A 20,214-nucleotide genomic window follows, 5' to 3' on the forward strand; every position below is an offset into this window, starting at 1 on the left:
AGGCACATTTTGGTTTCATAACATCAGAATCTTTTTCTGTAAGAGAGAACTTATTATTGACCAGGAATCATTTGTTTGTTTCAGGGTCTGCCAGGCCCTCAGGGACCAACTGGTTTCCCCGGACCAAAGGGCCCTCCTGTAAGTCCAGACTCAGACAGCACACAACACTGTATATAAACCCAACGTTGGGGTAAAAAATAACAATACTAGCACCCTTAGAGATATAAAACCACATAGATCTTTGTGATACATTTTGTCGTAGTGTCCTTGCATTGCACCAAATGTTTCACACGATGTTCAAAGAGACGTCAAGGTCACGCTGCATCTCATGTGGTCGCCTGAGAGAGTCGAGGACATTGAGGGAGGAAGTCGGTGAGCGAGGCTAAACACAACGTGAATAAAAGTTTACAAGAAAAACAACCCAGTATGTGAACATTTCAGCCTGCAGTGGAGGTCGCTCAACAATGAAGACAGCTCCCATTGTTTTGACGGAGAGACGTTTCACACTGTTCGTTTAAAGTGATACCGACACCACAGTGTACTTCATTCGGCAGCTTTTTGACCTACTGGAGCGGTTTTTGGATCGATAGTTTGAAGTTGTAATGCACAAAAACGTGTAATTTAGCCAAGTTACCATTTCTACTACGTGAACACAGTAGACCACAAAAAACTATATTCCAGCGCAACAATTGACACTATTAACAATTACATCAAAACAACAAAGAGTTAACTATTTTTATCAGATGACGCAGGCGTGCAAGCAAAGCCATACTATCTAATGTTTAGGTGGCTCATGTTAAAGTAGCGATTATTTGTCTTAATCAATAAGTTGTTTGGTATATAAACTATGAGAATAACGTGTCGTGCTCCAAAGCCCAGAATTATGTCCTCAAATGTTTGACTCTTGCTCACAACCCAAAGATATTCATCTCTCTTTCACAGAGGAAAATATTAAAAATACACTTAAACCGATTAACTCACAATCAATTTAACAGCTGACAACTAATCGATTATTCGTTGCGGGTCTAAATTCAGGTTTCATTTGCCTTGTAGTTTTGATTCTACTTGTTAATGGTTTATTTTGGTCTGTAGTGATACCCGTCCTACCCATAATGCCTTTCTGTGTACCTCATTCGTATTTTGTATGTTTTTCTCAGGGACCTGCAGGAAAAGACGGACTGCCTGGACATCCTGGACAGAGAGGAGAGACTGTGAGTAGAAACTACTCTGAGCACTCAGCTCTTCATCTGTACTATCCAGAGTCATTTCAATGACAGCTCTGTTTTTTTTTTTCCTTTTCATTTCAGGGATTCCAAGGCAAGACCGGCCCCCCTGGTCCTCCAGGTGTGGTCGGACCTCAGGTGAGTCACAGTCTCCGACCATCTTCCTGTTCCGGGTCTAATATAATATTATCAGTTGACTCACCGACTGTTGTTTTGGTTGCGTAACTCGTATTGATTCTGTTCTTCTGTGCGGCCCCGAAGTGCAGAAAAATAAGGAATCTACATGTTGTACTAAGAGTTACCAAATCACTCAGGCTTTTGTTTCTCCGGTCCGAAGAATTGGATTAATCTGTTTGTCCTCTTTCATATTAGCAAAAGGGATCTTCATCCATTATGCATAAACGTTTAACAGACTTTCCCTCCCAGCCGCTCCGTTAATGCCAGCTGAGAACATTGATGATAACGGAGCTGTATGTGGCCTTAATGACTAGTAAGCCTCCCACGCAGCAAATGCTCAGCTTCTCCGCGCCACGTTTTGTAATAAATGGAGAAATTGTAGCATTTTTTTTTTTGTATCAAATTGTTGATTTTATCCGAGCGTTCCTCCTAATGTCTCTTCTTCACACCTCCTCTGCAAAAGGGGTTTTGTGCTGTTGTGTGCATGTTTTGTTCATTTATTTATTTGTTTGTTTTTCAATCGTAGGGTCCAACAGGTGAGACTGGACCAATGGGAGATCGAGGCCACCCTGGACCCCCAGGCCCACCTGGTGAGCAAGGTCTACCCGGTGCTGCAGGGAAGGAAGGAGCCAAGGTGAATCCTGAAGCTCTGTTTTAATATTTAATGATGTTTGTTCACGCTGGGGTTTTACGGGATTAATAGTGTTGCGTTTTGATCCACAGGGTGACCCCGGACCCGCAGGCCCAGCAGGTAAAGACGGCCCTCCCGGTCCTCGAGGTTTCCCCGGAGAGAGAGGTCTGCCTGGCCCTGTGGTTAGTATCGCCTTCTGCTCGGGCACAATGGCATCGCACAAATTCAATATCTCTCACAGCTTGGTTATTGCATAATAGTTCTGGGCTATTAAATCTGTAAGCTGTATGACTGTGGTGAACTTCAAGAATCAGACGTGATATCAGATCCCTGAGTGGGCTACAGAAGAGGAACAGCGTGCTCCGGGCTGTTTATTTCTTTAATTTTCAATCTAACTGCACAAAAGTTATGTCCTGGTAGTTACGCAATTCACACTGTTTTCTTGCTGCAAACTTGTTAGTCGGGGAAATCAATGGCAGCGACAGCTTTTTGTTTCGCTCTAGGATGCAGAAACGATGCGACGCCCCTCTTTCCCTTTGTAATGTAAAGGATGCTTGCCGACGTTTTTGGTAAATAACTTTTCTTCCCCCCGTCTGCCTTCAGCTTCCACTTTGGGGACTGTAGGAGGTTTTCCATCTCACGCTGAGCCCTGTTTGAAGAGAGGCAGTCCAGTGCGAGGCAGGAAGTGTGCTTCCCCAACAGATGTGTTTGTTTTCTGAAGCCTTCTCTTTTATTCTGTTTCTGCAGGGGGCTCACGGCCTGAAAGGGAATGAGGGTCCTCACGGCCCACCTGGTCCCGCTGTGAGTACAACTTACTGCATCCGCATCCTCAATTTGTCACCCTCGTTCTCTCGCTCACACCTTCAGTATTCTGCCTCCATCTCTGGGAATTGTCTTCATAGCAAAAGTTCCCACCCTCAGTTGTTCCAGGCTCTTACATAATATAATGATATGCACAGTTCGCTCCTTATATAAGACGAGGTCTGACCTATTTGGTCGTGTAGATGTGCCTGATATTCCTTTTGTTTTGTTTTTTTTACTGTTATAGCTTTGCTGTCTGATTTCTAACATTGCACTGTGGTGTGGATGTAGGGTTCTCCTGGTGAGCGTGGTCCTGCAGGCCCAGCCGGACCTACAGGTCTTCCTGGACGTCCTGGCCCTCAAGGACCACCAGGCCCTGCTGGAGAGAAAGGTGGACCGGTAAGAATAAAAAGACTGCTGCCACATACAGAAATATTTCACATTTTGAGATTGAGTGCATCTGACATGAAACAAAAAAACACGTCTATTTTAGGGAGAGAAAGGTCCTCAAGGCCCAGCCGGAAGAGACGGTATTCAAGGACCTGTGGGTCTGCCAGGACCTGGAGGACCTCCCGGACCACCTGGAGAGGACGGAGACAAGGTGAGTTGCTTGTTTTCCTTTTTTCGAGTAGAGAGAACTATAATGAAATTCAGTAAAGCCGTATTGAAGCTTTAAATCTTTGAGCACACACGCGCCCTAATCTACAGTGCATGCACACCTACCGCCTCACAAAGACACTAAACTTTACAGACGAGATCTAAGCCAGATACTCTCTCACCTCTTTCCCCGTGACCTTAAACGCTCTGAGGGGAATTTGTCTGACAGAGTTTGCATCGATTAACAGATCTTTAAAAGGTGAACCTGCCTTGTTTCGGCTTTGTACCCTGCTGTACAAACAGGAAGAGGAGCGGGAGGATTTTTTTTTTTTTTTCTTGGTTTGGCAGCGACAGAATGTGTGAAAGTGACCCTCTGCTGTAGCATCCAGAAGCAGGAATAACTCCTCATCCCTTCTCAAAACATTTGGGGGAAGATGATCCGCGGAGATGCTCAGAGGATAATCTCTTATCCTTTGAAGACTGCTTCAGTTCTTAACTGGCCTCTCCATGGTCCCTGTGGTGAGCGGGGACACGGAGAACACGGAGAGTATTTACCATGCAGATAAAAAAAATAAATAAATAAGGGATCTCGCTTGCTAATGTTTACACACATTCAGACGCTTTCTCATTATAAGTCCTGTCCGCGGGGAACCAACAGCTCCAAGGCCTTTATTTTAAGACACTATCGCTGCCTCACAAAGAGCATAGTCTGAATCACAACAACAAAAGTAAATGCCTTCGGATTTGGCAGTTATTAACATTATTCCTCCAAACACCCACAGCACGTGGAGGCTTTGAAATAATGGCGCAAGGTTGTTCGCTCTGGGAATTGTGGTGCAAACAGTTTTGGATGGGACCAGTTTTCTGTTCTGTTCTGGCTGCTAGTAGCGCCAGTGACTCATCACAATAAGCCCCCGTCAGAGGCAGGCGAACTATATTTGTCACCGTTTGGAGAGATTGTAATTGAAATATTGAAAATGAAATGTCTTTTCAGAGGTGGGATATTGTTGAGATGTTTGCGCTGTGATACGTCAGCCCTCTGTTCTCGGGAGGGTTTGATAAAAATTTAAACGTCGCTTCATTGTCACATTTTATCTCCCCCTCTCAGCTGAGTATTACTTTGAATCGAGGGTTTTCGTCCGTCTCTGTTTTCACACTGTTATCGTTTTCGTTTCGCAGGGAGAGATCGGAGAGCCCGGCCAGAAAGGAAGCAAAGGTGACAAAGGAGAACATGTGAGTTGTTTGTTCATTTCCAGCGTTAATTCTCTTACTCTTACTGTGAATTCACGGGTTTTAATTGATGTGTTACTTCTCCTCTGCAGGGTCCACCTGGTCCCACTGGCCCTCAAGGACCTGTAGGAGCACCCGGTCCCGCTGTAAGTGTCCACCTTGCACACCATTCGGTGCCTCATCTGCTTTATCTGTATCCCAACAGTACCACTAAAACTTTTATTTCCTGACTGTTCCCCAGGGTGCAGATGGTGAGCCCGGTCCCAGAGGTCAGCAGGGTCTGTTTGGCCAGAAGGGAGATGAAGGATCAAGAGGATTCCCTGGACCTCCAGGCCCAGTCGGGCTGCAGGTACGGGCCGCAGCAACAACTACAAGCTGTGGTCAAATGTTACTGTAGAGAAACATGATTAACTCCTCTGCGCTCTCCTCAGGGCTTGCCTGGTCCACCTGGTGAGAAAGGTGAAACCGGAGACGTTGGTCAAATGGTAAGAACTTGTTATTTTTCAACACGCTGCGTTTTAAAGTTTGCAGGTGAAACATCTTTACTCATCGGACCGTGTCCTCTCTTCTGTGTAGGGTCCACCCGGTCCCCCTGGTCCCAGAGGCCCCTCAGGACCTCCAGGAGCAGATGGCCCTCAGGGACCTCCTGGTGGTATTGGAAACCCTGGTGCTGTCGGAGAAAAGGTAAACTTCCCCTCTGTGTTTGTTTTCACTCACCTTTACTGTGTTGTTGTGTAGCCTTGTTGAGGTTGTGTTGAAGGACGTCGGGTAGCTTTGATGGCTGTTTTTGGCAGGAACTTGCAGCTGGTGTAAATGTAAACACAGACGTCCTCAAAGTCACATAAACTCCCTTCAGTCATGTTATTTTCTATCTCTTTTGATACTACTTGTGTCTATCCTGCAGGCAATTAAGAGGACGCACAAATCACTTCAGTTAACAAAGAGTAAACATGGACATTTCTTTATTTTTGTGCTCTAATTCAGCCGCACCGATTTGAACCAAATCAATTTTGTGCACGCTGAAATTTAATTGTCTCCTGGAACATTATCTCGAGTGGAAAAAAAAGTGACATCGCCCACTCGTGTAAATACTGTATTTGGACTGCTTTGTAATCACTTTAAAGTGGATGGGAGGAGCTGTTCTGATCGGCTGTCATGAGAGCGTTCATTCAATTGATAATGAATTCATCATCCTATAGCCGCTTTGTTCCAGATGGCACTTCCTGGCTCCCTTCCAAAAAAAAAAAACTGCGCCGTCTCTCATGTTAATTTCTTAAAGTATATAATGAGGCGGTCGTTCCAGAGAGCTAGACGACACACCAGAAGTCCCCACGTGGGCTTAATATTATGAGACACTTGATTATGTGCACAGTTTCTGTAGGAAAAAGGTGTTTTTTTTGTATCGTGTTCACTGGTTTTTGTAACAGATCAACTGAGCTGGCAGTTTGTTGGAGTGCTTTGTGGCGAAGCCTGCGCATGATACCCTTTAAAAGCCTCTTCCCCGCCATTAATATTCCCCGCGTCTATTTATATTATACCCTTTTTAAACGGGAACATGATCGTTTTTTATCTGCTGCGGAGTGACAGATGCACAGCAAATCTACCGGACAGGCTGCCATCCCCAGCAGTACTGTTGCAGGGTGGAGACAGTATGAATAAATACTCAAAGGCACTGCTCTTGCAATTCTAAGATGATAAATGCATTATTAAAGACGGCTCTCGTAAAAAAATCAGCTCCTACTCTTATTTGTTGCTGCTCTTTCATTATGAAAGTCCGCCTCCCCCCCCCACCCTCAGCTTTGGCAGCCTTTGCAGCCAGGCTGGCCGCAGTGCCGCGCGCCGCCTCATCACTTTCTGTCCGTAGTGATAGTGTGATTTGTTTCATCTGGCTCAGTCAATAGAATCACCTTTTGCTCCTTCACAATCTCCCGGAGGATCGCCTGTCCTTCCGCTGTGCAAACAAACACGAGCACTCTTTTGGCCTAATAGCTCTTTAGCTGATCTGGCACTTTTTTTAGTAGCCGGGCCCGGGTAGCTGGCGAGCGACCGAGCTCAGGCCTTTTTTTTTCTTTCTCCATCCCTCATATATATCTGCGGATGAGCGGCTGTCTCTCACGCTCTCCGTTTTCCCCCTGAGCTCAGCAGATCTGAACACCAACGGGAGCAGGTTGTCGCGAGGATGCAGGCAAGACCTCTGCAGGGCTCCTCTGATGCAGCGTTGCATAAGGAGCCGCGTACGAGCTGCTAATACAGCAGGATCAGTCATGCTTTTAAACAGGCGTGCCGACTGCTTAAAGTGGATTTCTTGACGGCAACAAGAGCGGCTGTGGAAGACAGCCAGACACTAATTTAGATTTGATGCTCACAATGCAGAGCCTTTTGTTCCTGCAAGAGAAAATCTGGATATGCTTATCACAACACATCAGCTCACAGCTTGTCGCCGGCGCCGCAGAGCTTGTGTGATTCGATTGGCTTCCCGGTCTCCCGAACACGACACGGGCTAAGGTCCCCCCCCCCCCCCAACCCGCCCCGAAACAGGTGTGGCAGGCGGCGTCTGCAGTAAACCTCAGCAGGGAGGACGTTAGGGTTATGTGACAGTGAGTAACGATAGCACGCGGCGTTATAGGTGAGTCAACAGGGCAGCTATCCAATAAGCCGGGAGGAAGGAGACAAGATATATGTGCAGGGTCCGGGGAGAACAGTGAGGTCAGCGCCCTCCTGCGCTCCAGCCACACAATCTGCCGCCACTTGATGGATTGAAATCTCTCGTGTCATCTCTTTCTCTCACCGTTTGGCTGACAAGGGCACCGGGACAGTGAGGGGCTGCTGTAACTGATGGGAATTTCAGAACAATGTTGGATCAACAAATCACCTCTCTGATGATGTGTGCCTCCTGTTATCCTCTAATAACACCCCCCCTCCTCTCTCTCTCTTATCAGGGAGATGCTGGTGAAACAGGAGAGCCCGGTCTTCAGGGAGAAGTTGGACCACCTGTGAGTTTTCTTACTACCGTTCATCGAATTTCTACAGAGAATCAAAGGACCAACACTAATTTCACCAACGAAGAACTGTTAAACTACCATCTCTGAGTCAAAAAAACACACTGTGCATCATTCCAGGGTCCAAGAGGAGAGCGAGGAGAAAAGGGAGAGTCCGGTCCTGCTGGTGCAGCTGGACCTCCTGGCCCTAAAGGTCCCCCTGGAGATGATGGTCCCAAAGGCAGCCCTGTAAGATTTTCTTCCCACCTTCAGCGTCAACATCTCAGTTTTATAAATCAATGTACTCTCCCCCACTGCTCTGACCTCACATAAAGGACGAACGATGTGACCTTAAACTTAAAAAAATCTCCAACTTTTATTGACTCGCAGGGTCCAAGTGGATTCCCCGGTGACCCTGGTCCCCCTGGAGAGCCCGGTCCAGCTGTACGTATGGCTAAGTCATCATTAGCTTGTCATTACTGTTTGTTTTTCTGTGCAGCGCAGCACGACTGAGGCTCTGTTCATTTCTCACACAGGGGTTAGACGGTCCACCTGGTGACAAGGGAGATGACGGAGAGGCTGGTCAGGCCGTGAGTGTCTTTGTTTTTTTGTTTTTTTTACTTTACCACTCCTCTGTGTGTCATAAAAAAATGCCATTTAAAGAACACATTATGAACACTGTTTGAAATTCAAATCATTTAAATTCTGTCTAGGGTTCCCCTGGACCCACTGGAGAGTCTGGTCCCTCCGGACCACCAGGAAAGAGAGTGAGTACCGTCTTGTGCTCACTTGTCCTCGTCTTTGCAAAAGTTATCAGTGTCAGAATGCTAAAATGTTCCCTCTTTGTATTCCACAATATGAATCCTTGTCGTCTTTTCTTTTTTTTTTTTTTATGCAGGGCCCCCCTGGAGCTCCAGGACCCGAGGGAAGACAAGGAGAGAAGGGAGCCAAGGTAACGCCTCCGACACACACAGATACAGTCACTTAGTACTCCAGTCATGTCAAATAACAAACATACGAGCGGGAATTAAATGGTATGTTGTTTTTTCTGTGAAAGGGAGAGTCTGGGTTGGAAGGTCCCCAAGGAAAGACAGGTCCCGTTGGTCCTCAAGGATCACCTGGCAAGCCCGGTTCTGAAGGCCTCAGGGGTATCCCTGGCCCAGTTGTAAGTGGAGTGTTTTTTTTATCTTTACACCGATTTATCACAGTCATGTCTGGATGTTTGGTAGCATTAATGAGACAGCACGCAGAGCAGGTAAACAGTTTTCAGTAAACTGCTCAACACACAGAAGCAGTTTTCTTAAAGGGCTGAAATAAATTGTGTATCTCTGTGTTTCTCACCAGGGAGAGCAAGGCCTTCCTGGTGCTCCAGGCCCAGACGGACCTCCCGGACCTATGGTGAGTAGAAGAGACTCCTGGCTTTTTAACAAGAGCCACGTATCTCAACATAATCTGTGATCTGAGTCCTTACACAGAGTCTTCGATGTGTCCTCCCGCTCACAGGGTCCTCCTGGTTTGCCCGGCCTGAAAGGAGACTCTGGTGTCAAAGGAGAAAAGGTGAGCCGCTCCAGAACTTCTCAGAGCATAAAACTAATGGAGCTTTTTACCAGCAGATTGATTAGCTCCGCTGTTAGCCTCCAGACATCAGATCATTAATGGTCAGAGGCACATATGGCTAATGTATGTAATGGTGTTTTATTGATTGCTGTATTGATAATATATTTGTGTTGCTCTCTACATTCAGGGCCATCCTGGTCTCATCGGTCTTATCGGACCCCCAGGCGAACAGGGAGAAAAGGGTGACCGAGGACTTCCTGGTCCCTCAGGATCACACGGTCCCAAAGGAGACACTGTAAGTGACGATTCTCACGCAGGAGTCGTGTTTTAAAGTCTGCGACGCCAATAATCAGCCTACTTTGATGTTATTGATAACCTTTTTTTTTTTTTTTTTATTTAATTACCTTCATGCTAGTCGATACTGTCTCATGAGTATGGATCGCACTCTCTCTTCTTTCCGTCCAGGGTATTGCTGGTCCATCAGGTCCTCTCGGTCCCCTCGGTCCTCCTGGATTACCTGTAAGCCTCCTCTCATCATATGTGTTGTGTGTGTAACTAAAAAGCCTGTTATGTCCGAGCCAGTATTGATCTGTTGATCATCTCTGTGTCTTCAGGGTCCTCCTGGTCCCAAAGGAGCTAAAGGATCAGCGGTAAGTGTTTCATTGAAAGCTGCATTCTTTTGGAAACAGCAACAAGTGTCCTCTTGTCGTTATGGATGAAGCATGTGTTTCCTTATTTCTACTCAGGGTCAAACTGGACCAAAGGGAGAGACGGGTACACCCGGACCTCCTGGACCTCCTGTAAGTCAACACACTAGACTACCGTCAGAATGTTATAATCTCCATTCTTATCCTATGACTGGCATTTATCTCTCCATCTTTCGTCTCTCCACACCAGGGACCTCCCGGCGATGTCATCCACCCACTCCCCATCCAGTCCTCCATGAAGGGCAGAACTCGCAGAAACATCGACGCCAGCCAGGTGATGGACGACGCGGCCATGGACGCCAACTACAAGGACTACGACGACGGCATGGAGGAGATCTTCGGCTCCCTCAACTCCCTCAAGCTGGAGATCGAGCAGATGAAGCACCCGCTGGGCACACAGGGCAACCCAGCTCGTACCTGCAAGGACCTGCAGCTCTGCCACCCTGATTTCCCCGATGGTTTGTACTGCAGTCAATCTGAAAAATGAGGCGCGAGGTCTTTTGTCTCATCCTCCGTCTCTGCAGGTTTTAATGTCCGCACTGAAATGGCAGTTATCGCGAGGCAGCTTAGTGGAATTAAATAAGCTACTGGACACTGCATTCATGTTCTTAATGGGCGCTGTCGCGCTGCATGTCCATCAGCAGACAATCTTTGGCGTAATTTTTCAATCAAAACTGTCAAACATGCCCCACGATTCCAGCTCGCTTTTCATTCTTGTATGTGAGAGTAGATTGAATATCTTTGAGATTATAATGTGAAAGCGGAACAAAAACGGGCGATTTGATTACATCTTTTTGGGCTTTCCATCAACGTTTCTGGCATTTCATAGACGAAAAGAATAATCAGCCACTTGAGAAGATAATCAACAGCAGCTCCGGAATTAGTAGTATTGAATTTTTGGCTGATGTCGACGTATGCACAAATATTTTGTCTCCTCTTCGGTGGAATTAACATATCATTACACGTCCTCTTATCATGATGGCCCGCTGGCAGATGCTAACGTACAATGGCTTTTTAAAAATGTACACATTCACCGGGCAAACACAAAACGTTTAACGCTTGATTAACGCATCAACTCATCGGCCCGTCACGTCCTCAGAAGTGTTCATTCCGGGACGATGCTGATGACACGGTGATGTTATTGCGCTTCCACCATAAATCATCATTTTACACGCTGCATTCTGGATGTCTCGGCGGGCTAATCCGTCACAGCTGCGATATGACATTTGTAATCGTATACCAAGTATTGACCAATTCATTATTGGCTCTTGGCGAGGAATCAGCAGGAATCACAAGGAGGGTATTTGTTAAATTATGTCAAGTGGTTGTGTGTGACCTGTGATCCTGATCTCACTAGAAAAATAATAGTAATATAATAGGGCCAGTCTGATGTCGTAGAAACAGACGTTGAAAGCTCAGTTGTTCACAAGAAAGGACGAGGTGAGATTCAACACTTCTTGAAAATTCAGAGTTGTAGATGGAGACGTGCAGGACAATTTTAGCCCAGCAAGCCATATCACGTCAGACATCACCATTACCCGAGGGAGGCGGGTATAGGCTTTAAATCATACGTATGCCACTCTGTAATTGCTCTCTCTCTCTCTCTCTCTCTTTCTCTCTTTCTCCATTCCTCCAGGTGAATACTGGATTGATCCGAACCAGGGCTGCTCCCGAGACTCCTTCAAGGTCTACTGCAACTTCACAGCGGGCGGCGAGAGCTGCATATTCCCAGATAAGAAGTCTGAAGGGGTAAGCCTGGCAGCGTTTAGACACACACTTGCACAAACACTCTCCGTGTCGGACACTTAGGTTGGAGGGGGTACAGGAGGCGGAAAAAAAAAGGGGGGGGCTGGGACTAGAAAAGATGAAGAGGAACTATTTTCAGCCTCTGTGTTTGTGTCGTGATTGACAGCAACGTAAGCTGCATGTAAATTCCTCTTTCCTCCCTCACGTCTGGGACTAACAGCCGCGCGTACAGTATAAATAACCCGAACGTCTCAAGACTTAGCTGCAGCTGTAGCTCTGTTGTACCTACACATGTAGACATATAATTAGCCTCCGTGAGATTACTTGGTGTGTTGTTACCCAGATGAAGAGCACTCAACAGGAATCCTTATCCCACGAGGGGTGACGCTACTTTACAAACATGCTAAATCTGAGCGCGGTTCGATAACACACGTCGTCCTCGCGCGCCCTGTATTGTTTAACTGCCATTTATAAAGGTGTGATGCCATTAAAAGACTTTATCACCTGTAAAGCCTTTGGCAGGTGACAGGCACGTCGGGCAGATTATTTGGTTCATTATGCATGAGTATGAAGAGGCGAGGAGAGCAGCAGGAGCGCTGAAACACGGAGAACGCTGTGACAAGTCGAGGGAGGTTGTGTAACAGCGAGGAGCTACAGCCATTTTAATGATCCCACTCACCGAGCCTCAGAGGAGCAGGAGTTTGCCTAAGCTTAGAATAATGAAGCAGACTTTTTATAGCGTCCTGGTGGCGGGTTTGTGTCGTGGAGGGGGTGAGAAGAAAAGCCTGCGCTGTCAGTCTGTGCATAACGACTCCAAACACTCCCACATGCGTTTGGATTGGCACAGTTATTACAGGAGGAGAGTCCACAGAACCACGAGCCGGACTTCAGAGACTGAAACTGTCTTGGACGAATCCGAGGAATTTATTTTTAAAGTCCAACCTGCAGAGTCAGAAGTTCGGACAGTTTCGTTTTTCTTTCTAAGAACTTGAATTTACAAGATACACAAACATTTGTATTTTCACAATAAAACATTTGGACTCGCATGCAAGTTTCAAAATAAAGTGCTCTGCTTTTTGCACAAATTATCAGTGTAGTTAAAAGTTTTAAAATATGACTTTGGTAAAAGTGAAAGTCACTCATATGAAGGGTACGCGAGTAGATGTCCTATGATATCTGATATTTAATGTACTTAAGTATCAGAAGAACAATTAAATTATACATATTTTGACATTTGAATATTTTTTAATCTCATTTCTGATAAAATAAATGAATTTAAAGATGTTCCACTTTGGCTCTGACACAGCATTTGATCTGCAAAGAAACTAATAACTTGTTATTGATGTGTTGCTGTTGTCTAACATGTCAGATATGTTGTTCAGTAATCTGAAATGGTCTGAGATCATTTTAGTTCTCCCCTGATAAGAATTTATATCCAGGACTCTTATTGTGGCGGGTAGAAACGGAGGGATGTACAATGTTTTGGTTTCCCAAAAGTAAAGACTCACAAGTGAACATAACTTACATAAATAACATTAAATATAAAGTTTCTTTCCTTCAGTTGAGGCTCGTGTTTAAACCTGACCGACACAGGATCGGATATATCTGACACTGATCTTAGCTTGTCGATCGGCCCGTCTCTCTACCAGACACGCCGCCGCTGAGTCAGAAAGTCGCAGCAAGGGTACTCACTTCCTCCTCTGCCCGGTCTGCTGCGGTGCAAACAAACCGAAGGTCACCTTCAAGGCAGCGTGGGTCTAATGTATGCCGTCTCCCAGCGATGAGCGATCTCCGGCTCATCATTCATTAACGCATTAGGCTATTGATGACAGTTCCGTATCAAACCCTGCTATCTAATTATGGGGAAATTCATCATTGTCATAGCTGAGACCATTAGAGCTGTGCCCTGTTGGCCAATTCATGCCTTTTAATGGCATAACAAAGTCAGTGCTCCATGGCTGCACAGCACTAACACCGAACAGCAGGGATAGAGGCCGCCGTGTAAGAGCTCCTCGCAGGCGATCATTTCTTAATTAATCACTGTGTACTCATGAATTTTTCAGCAGCAATTAGCTGCCAGCTACAGTTTGTACTGTACAAAATGGCATAATGGCTCGCTGAAAATTTCTGCCCTGGACCCGGTTGGGTCTGGTTGATCTCGCTGAATGCCGTTTCAGGTCGGGAGGACTCTTCAGAGGACAAACAGAAGGAGAAAGACGGGGAGGGGGTGTGTTTGTCCGATCTGTTTCCTTTCTTTAACACTGTTTTCTCCTCCTCCTCCTCCTCCTCGATCCATGCCCCCCAGGCTAGGCTCACATCCTGGGTAAAGGAGAATCCCGGCTCCTGGTTCAGTGAATTCAAACGTGGTAAACTGGTAAGCCCGACTTTCCTCGAGTCCTTTTCCCTTCCCTGAATGCCTCTTATATTTTACAGAGCAAAATGGCAAAATGGCCCAAAGACTCGCCAGGCACATGGTATAGTCACTACAAGAGAGGTTCCCTGGTAAGTGGCCCCGCCTGCGGGCGCCAGAGTCCCGGCTCCGGCCTGGACTCTGTGCGTCTGAGGCTCTGCATGGTTCTGGTTTCTCATGCACTGGCACCTTTGCTTGTTGGTTTTGTTGGGGTGCATGATGGAGCACTGAGCTGCACTCACCTTCAGTCCAGAAAACACAGGTGATGCTCTAACGAGGAAAATGGAGGAGAGGTTTGTGGACCATACAGGCAAGATTTGCAAAAAAAAAAAAACAACAAACATATACGTCACCTGATGGGGTTTTAAAAACAACCCACTGTTTAAATCTTGGCTGTATATCCTCCTCTGCTACATTAAGGGAGCATCTCCTAAGAGTGACTGCGTGCCTCGACACTCCGATGACTCAGGAAGCTACAGCATTATCCACACACGGCTGATTTAATAGTGTGGACAAAAACACCTCACAGTGAATACATCACGTCACACTTCTCCTCCACGCACATCAGATTTGTTTTAGTTGTGGATCTTGACACTTTTCCCCGCCTCAGCAGGTCATTCATCCCTCACAAGGGGTGTAAAAAAAAAAAAAAAAAAATAAGCCATTCAGCGGTGCTCACATTCCCACTGTCTCCCTGAAACACTACTTAGCCCCGGCCGAGTAGCTCCGAGTCAAACAGGTCAGGCACTCAGTCGCCACCCAGGGGCTTCTGGGTACTCAGTCACTGTTGACTTGCGGCTGTGATGATGAAGAGGTAATGTTTCTCTGGCGATGTTGGGCTGGATCCACACGCTGAGCGGGGGCAGCTGGGAGGAAGGTGTGGGGTGGCTAAGCATGGGACTATCGAGCCACTCCGAGGGGGTGAAAACATCAGAACGGGTTCTCACTCTGAGCCACGGCGCCGACACTCACAGACACGACGCGAGAACAAAGTCTTCATTGTTTACATCTTGTGATTAATTAGCTAATTAAAGCAATCATTGGCACGGAATTGTCGCACAGACGACAGCCCCGCTCTGTTAATGTCGAGCTTGAGTGTCGGCACTCTGGGTTTGTATATGCATGTGTGCTGAGGTGTGGTGTGTGTGTGTGTGTGTGTGTGTGTGTGTGTGTGAGACAACGAGTCGAGAAGGACGGTTCGCCGCTCTGGCCTGCATGGCGCGGATTGCTGCATGCGCTCTGCTCTCAGTAAGTCCTGTTTGTCTGAAAGGCGTCCATGCGGACCTGATGGATTCCTGATGGTTGGTATGCAGATAGCCAATTACCACGGACAGTGAAACCGGACCGTGACTGGTTCCAAATCGCTATCTTATCAGTCAGGATTACACAGCGTTGTAATCAGCTTAATGGGATATAACTCTGTTTTCTGACATGAGCCTGAAAAGCAAAAATGTGAGGTTAATTATAGGTTAATTACCAGGCAATTAACATATCCCTACTGCAACATATTTCTTATTACGATAATTACGTTTCTCATGTACTTACCATAATTTGCTCGTATTGGATATATATTTTACATAATTACATAATCAAGATTTAAATGAGGTATTTAGTTATGCTTTTTTTAATTTTTTTATTTTGTACTTTGAGGCAGATTTTTTTCCCACATTAAGCCTTGAACATCAGAACAGCTTGGAGGCACGAGGCCTCGGAAAACACTCTGCAGCCTCCCTCCTCGTTTACATCGCATCATCGCTTTACCCCAGTTATTAAAATGTGGACTTTGAAGGGCGTTGGTGTTTCTTACCTCCGATGAATCCCCACGAAACTCACCACCAGAACCAACGCGAACAATCCACTGTTGTTTGTGTGGCCAGAGCCGGATTTAGAGCCACACTGTTGTCCAAAAAAACTATTAAAAACACATCAGTGAGTCACAGTTTTACTGGCTGACATGTTCATTATGATGAACATGGGCACTGTTGTTTATTCTGAGTCAATCCCACATGCACCATTCTCCAAATACTCACTAGTGCACTAACCTCTATAAACAGATACGGGTTTCTGTGTGTGCACACAGAAATCTGTACCAGAAGTCACGCAAGAAGGTCCAACACGCTGAAACGAGATTGCAATTAACAGTGTTTATTCATCCGGGAGGAGAAAATAGGAAACGTGGGTGAGCAGAACAGAACAGGTAAGGCGGCGATTATTCAGAGACACATTCTTGGTTTTGTTTTCTTTCGTGGGATTCATCGGCGGTAAGAAAAATGTCGAACGTCAGCGTCCTTGGTAAATGAAGTTCTCTGGAGTTCAGTCTGTGCTCTCACGGAGCATGGTAGTGCATTAACTCTATATCCTTGGATGACACCTCTTATTTCTAATAAGAAATACGTCCTGGGAAGCCAAACACAGCAGGATAAAGAGGAATACAAATTACTGGTCATAAATTAAATCAAAATGGCTCCAGAGAGACAAAAAAAACCCCACAGCAGAGTAAAGTCGTGACAGCGTGTTCAGTTAATCCTTTACACCGGTCCCTCCCTGCTGGCGCTGACGTTTTGATGCTCAACTCCGTCTGTCCGCCTCTTTGCAGCTGTCCTACGTGGACGCGGAGGGCAACCCCATCGGCGTGGTCCAGATGACCTTCTTGCGGCTGCTGAGCGCGGCGGCCCGGCAGAACATGACGTACAACTGCTACCAGTCGGTGGCCTGGCACGACCAGGAGCAGGACAGCTACGACAGGGCCATCCGCTTCCTGGGCTCCAACGACGAGGAGATGTCTTACGATAACAACCCCTACATCCGCGCCGTGGTCGACGGCTGTGCGGTAAGTCAGCGCGGCGAATGTGTCGGCGGGGTTCCTTTGATTAACGGCGGCGGGAAAGTGTTTCCTGTTGTTTCTGTTGCAGCTTCGTAAAACTAACTCGTCCTCCTGCTGTGTCTCTTCTCTTCGACAGTTGAAAAAGGGCTATGAAAAGACAATACTTGAGATCAACACGCCAAAGGTGGAACAGGTGCCGTTTGTGGACATCATGTTCAACGACTTTGGCGGCTCCACGCAGAAGTTCGGGTTCGAAGTGGGCCCCGTCTGTTTCATCGGCTAAAGACTGTTTAACTGAGCAAAACGGAGAAAGAAAAAAAAAGCATATATTTGTTTTCTCAGAAAAGAAAAAAAACAATTGAAAAACAAACATAGGACAATTCTATTTGTAAAAAAAAAAAAAAAGTATCTTTTTTTTTCCATAAAGCAACAAGTATGAGTTTAAAAGAAAAAAAAAAAAAAAAAAAAACGAGAATCAAGTTGAGAATACGGTGAAATTCTTTAGGAATAGAGGAAAAAAAGATAACCTTGAAACCTCAGTGTGCCTTCTCCATCACATGCAAGTTTTGAAACTGGATGTCGCATCCTGCCTCCTACAACAGACTCGCACGCACACACAACTCCAGCCCACACTTGATTTAGCCTGTTTTTTTTTTTTTTGGTTTACGACCCAAACATCGAAGGCGACCCTGAGAGCTGCAGCCGCGTCCAGACGCTCGCAGCGTTTATGCCATGGACTCCATCAGATTTGGCTCTTTTTTCTTTTTCATGTTTTCCTTCATCTCTCCCTGGCTTTTTTTTTTTTTTTTTTTCTTTTCCTTTTGTTTGTTTTTTTTTTTTCCCACCTCTTTTGTTGGTTTATTTGCTCATTCACTACGGGAGCTTTGTTTGTGCATAATTGTCTCCCCATTCTCTTTGGAATGGATCTTTATATATATAAATATATATAAATAATTTTTATGTTTGTAAGTACATTCTGTATATTTTTTTCTTCCTGGTAATGTTTATTGCTTCTGGCTTCAAAACATGCATGTGACGTTATTGATTTTTTGAGGTAGGAGATGACGAATACGGGGGATAACATCTAAAATAAAAAAAAATTGTAGAAAAAAGTGAGGAAATCTGAACTTGTAAATTGAAAAAAGGAAAAAGAAAAAAAAAAGAAAATTGGGAAGTCCTGTCTTGTTGCAGTTTGTGGAGCACACCTTGTTGTAATTTAAAAAAAAAAAAAAAAAAACGGAATGGAAATAAAAGACGAAAACAAGCTCTGTGATATTATGTGACACTTTTGATTTGCATAAAAAAATAATAATAATACATTCCTCCTTTTTTTTTTTTGTTTGTGCCCTCTGAACAGAAGACACCGACCCTTTTGGTGGCAATATCATTAACTTAATAAACAGCTTCTTGTTTTTTTTCTTCTTTTTGTTTCCTCCAATACTCACCTATCTGACTATGCAACGGGAGATGATGTCACATTTTAACGAAAAACACAAAGAAATCGAAAAACCTAGGTGCTATTTCCTCTCTTCTGTGGTGCTATGTGTATTTTTTTTTTCTAGTTGTTGTTGTTCGAATGAAAGGAAACTGGGTGAGAATTATTCCATCACCAGCAGCCCCTCGTCCTCCCACACTTCCACCCTCACCCCTTAACCGCCGCGTCCTGACGCGGGTGGATCTTTGCTGCAGATCCTGTTATTGGTTTGTGTTTTTTTTTTTTTTTTCTCTCTCGATGATGTTCGGCGGTGGCGTCTTGCGTGCCGTTTCTCTTACATATCCCTCTCGACAGATCAGTGCAAGCATGGCGGCGTTATGATATCTCCTGCTTCAGCGGACCGCGACAGATAAGAGAAAAGAAAAAAAAACTTGTACCAAAATTGTTGGAAGAGGAAAAAAAAGCTAAGATGGTGCTGTTTTTTTTTTTTTGGTTTTTTTTTTCGCTTTTGCATATCATTGCTCTTAAGAATGCTGCATTATGGGCTCTCTTGTGCTGTTGGATCATCTGTTGTCACCACATCGAAAAAAAAACTGACGGGAGATCAGACGTGGGACATGTTGTGTGATTTTTTTGGGGGGCCAGAAAGCGTCCAAAGGAATGAAAAGTAAAAAGAAAAGAAAAGTGTTGCTCGGTGTCTGAAATCCTTCTGACAAAAAAGGATTTCATGATTATATTTTAGCTTTAAGTGGCTTGAAATGATTTCTTCTTACATGGGAAACAACTTGAAAAGTATCTTCTTCTTGATTTTACCGGCGGGTAGAAGGCAGGTCACCAAAATCAGCCAGATGAAAGATTTTTGCTCGTGCAGTTTCAGAAAAATGCTATTTTTTTTTTTTTGCCCTTATTGTAATTATGCTCTTTGTTCAAACTATGCACTCTCTTTGCTTATGACCACTAGTATCTACCACAGAATCTCTTTTTTTTTTTTTTTACAGCCCTTCATACATAGGTTTGTTTTGTTTCCTTTATTATTTTTTTTTTCTAATCTTCAAAATATGTGACTTGAACCATTTCTGTTAAGATATATCAGTATGCTTGTAGATCTTCGGCTTTATTATTTTTTTTCCATTGTGATGCAGTACGCCCAAATTTAACTTTAACTTTTTTTCGCTCTCGATAAGAAAAGGACAAACACATTTTTGTAAATTTCCAGAAACCAGCAGTGATGCTGCCATTGTTTTTTTGTTTTTTTGGGGGGTTTTTTTTTGGTTTTATTTTGTAGATTTCCATTTTGTCTGTCTTTGTTTTTATTTTTATTTTTTTGTCGCAGTCTTTTTGTCAAACCTGTGTAAGGATAAGAGGATAGAAGTTATATTGGTTTTTATGTCAATAAATTCAAGTTTACTGTGGCCATCCACTCTTGTATGTCTTTTGAAGCATTAAAACCTATCTGTATGCATGAAATTGTAAAGTTCTTTCTCTTGTTGTTATGATATCTGTAGAGTGACATGATCTTCTCCACGTCCACCTCTCGATTCATCAGGATACATCCAGTTTTTTTTTTCCAGTGGTCAAAAAAAAAAAAAAAAAAAGAAAAAAAGAAAAATTGTGAAGTGGAGAGAAAAATGATGAACTTGTAACTCTACCAAAGCCAATGTTCGTTTGTAGTATATTTATTGTACTATTTAAAATAAAAAAATAAATGTTAAATGATACCATAGTGTAAGTGTAACAGGCCCCCTCTTTACACGCACACAGGAGAGTTATTGTGAGCTGGAGACGAGTCGTTTTCAGTGGAGTCTTTGAGGATGGCCATTCAGATAGATCGTCCTGTCCTCATGTTTACAACACCTGAGGTGTGTGTGAGTGTGTGTGAGAGAGAGAAATGACTGACT

The 20,214-nt window shown here is 44.8% G+C and overlaps 1 protein-coding gene across 2 annotated transcripts in view; it reads left to right on the top strand.

The window, feature by feature from the left end:
- col5a1 (procollagen, type V, alpha 1) overlaps window positions 1-19,919 on the top strand; it is an 82,251-nt gene extending 62,332 nt beyond the window's left edge. The window contains exons 36-66 of one of the 2 annotated variants that reach the window (XM_037117258.1): window positions 85-138; window positions 1,158-1,211; window positions 1,308-1,361; window positions 1,927-2,034; window positions 2,124-2,213; window positions 2,779-2,832; window positions 3,124-3,231; window positions 3,326-3,433; window positions 4,609-4,662; window positions 4,752-4,805; window positions 4,901-5,008; window positions 5,091-5,144; window positions 5,236-5,343; window positions 7,599-7,652; window positions 7,779-7,886; window positions 8,028-8,081; window positions 8,174-8,227; window positions 8,351-8,404; window positions 8,536-8,589; window positions 8,695-8,802; window positions 8,982-9,035; window positions 9,141-9,194; window positions 9,382-9,489; window positions 9,660-9,713; window positions 9,809-9,844; window positions 9,941-9,994; window positions 10,092-10,359; window positions 11,538-11,650; window positions 14,081-14,149; window positions 16,654-16,887; window positions 17,018-17,164. In XM_037117258.1, coding sequence (XP_036973153.1) covers window positions 85-138; window positions 1,158-1,211; window positions 1,308-1,361; window positions 1,927-2,034; window positions 2,124-2,213; window positions 2,779-2,832; window positions 3,124-3,231; window positions 3,326-3,433; window positions 4,609-4,662; window positions 4,752-4,805; window positions 4,901-5,008; window positions 5,091-5,144; window positions 5,236-5,343; window positions 7,599-7,652; window positions 7,779-7,886; window positions 8,028-8,081; window positions 8,174-8,227; window positions 8,351-8,404; window positions 8,536-8,589; window positions 8,695-8,802; window positions 8,982-9,035; window positions 9,141-9,194; window positions 9,382-9,489; window positions 9,660-9,713; window positions 9,809-9,844; window positions 9,941-9,994; window positions 10,092-10,359; window positions 11,538-11,650; window positions 14,081-14,149; window positions 16,654-16,887; window positions 17,018-17,164 — 2,685 coding nt within the window. Of the gene's footprint in view, window positions 1-84; window positions 139-1,157; window positions 1,212-1,307; window positions 1,362-1,926; window positions 2,035-2,123; window positions 2,214-2,778; window positions 2,833-3,123; window positions 3,232-3,325; window positions 3,434-4,608; window positions 4,663-4,751; window positions 4,806-4,900; window positions 5,009-5,090; window positions 5,145-5,235; window positions 5,344-7,598; window positions 7,653-7,778; window positions 7,887-8,027; window positions 8,082-8,173; window positions 8,228-8,350; window positions 8,405-8,535; window positions 8,590-8,694; window positions 8,803-8,981; window positions 9,036-9,140; window positions 9,195-9,381; window positions 9,490-9,659; window positions 9,714-9,808; window positions 9,845-9,940; window positions 9,995-10,091; window positions 10,360-11,537; window positions 11,651-13,952; window positions 14,022-14,080; window positions 14,150-16,653; window positions 16,888-17,017 lie in introns of both variants that reach the window. The other variant, XM_037117257.1, reaches the window with a different exon arrangement.
- Window positions 19,920-20,214: the final 295 nt, after the last annotated feature.

The sequence above is a fragment of the Acanthopagrus latus genome, chromosome 12 (assembly GCF_904848185.1).
Source record: "Acanthopagrus latus isolate v.2019 chromosome 12, fAcaLat1.1, whole genome shotgun sequence".
Lineage (NCBI taxonomy): Eukaryota > Metazoa > Chordata > Actinopteri > Spariformes > Sparidae > Acanthopagrus > Acanthopagrus latus.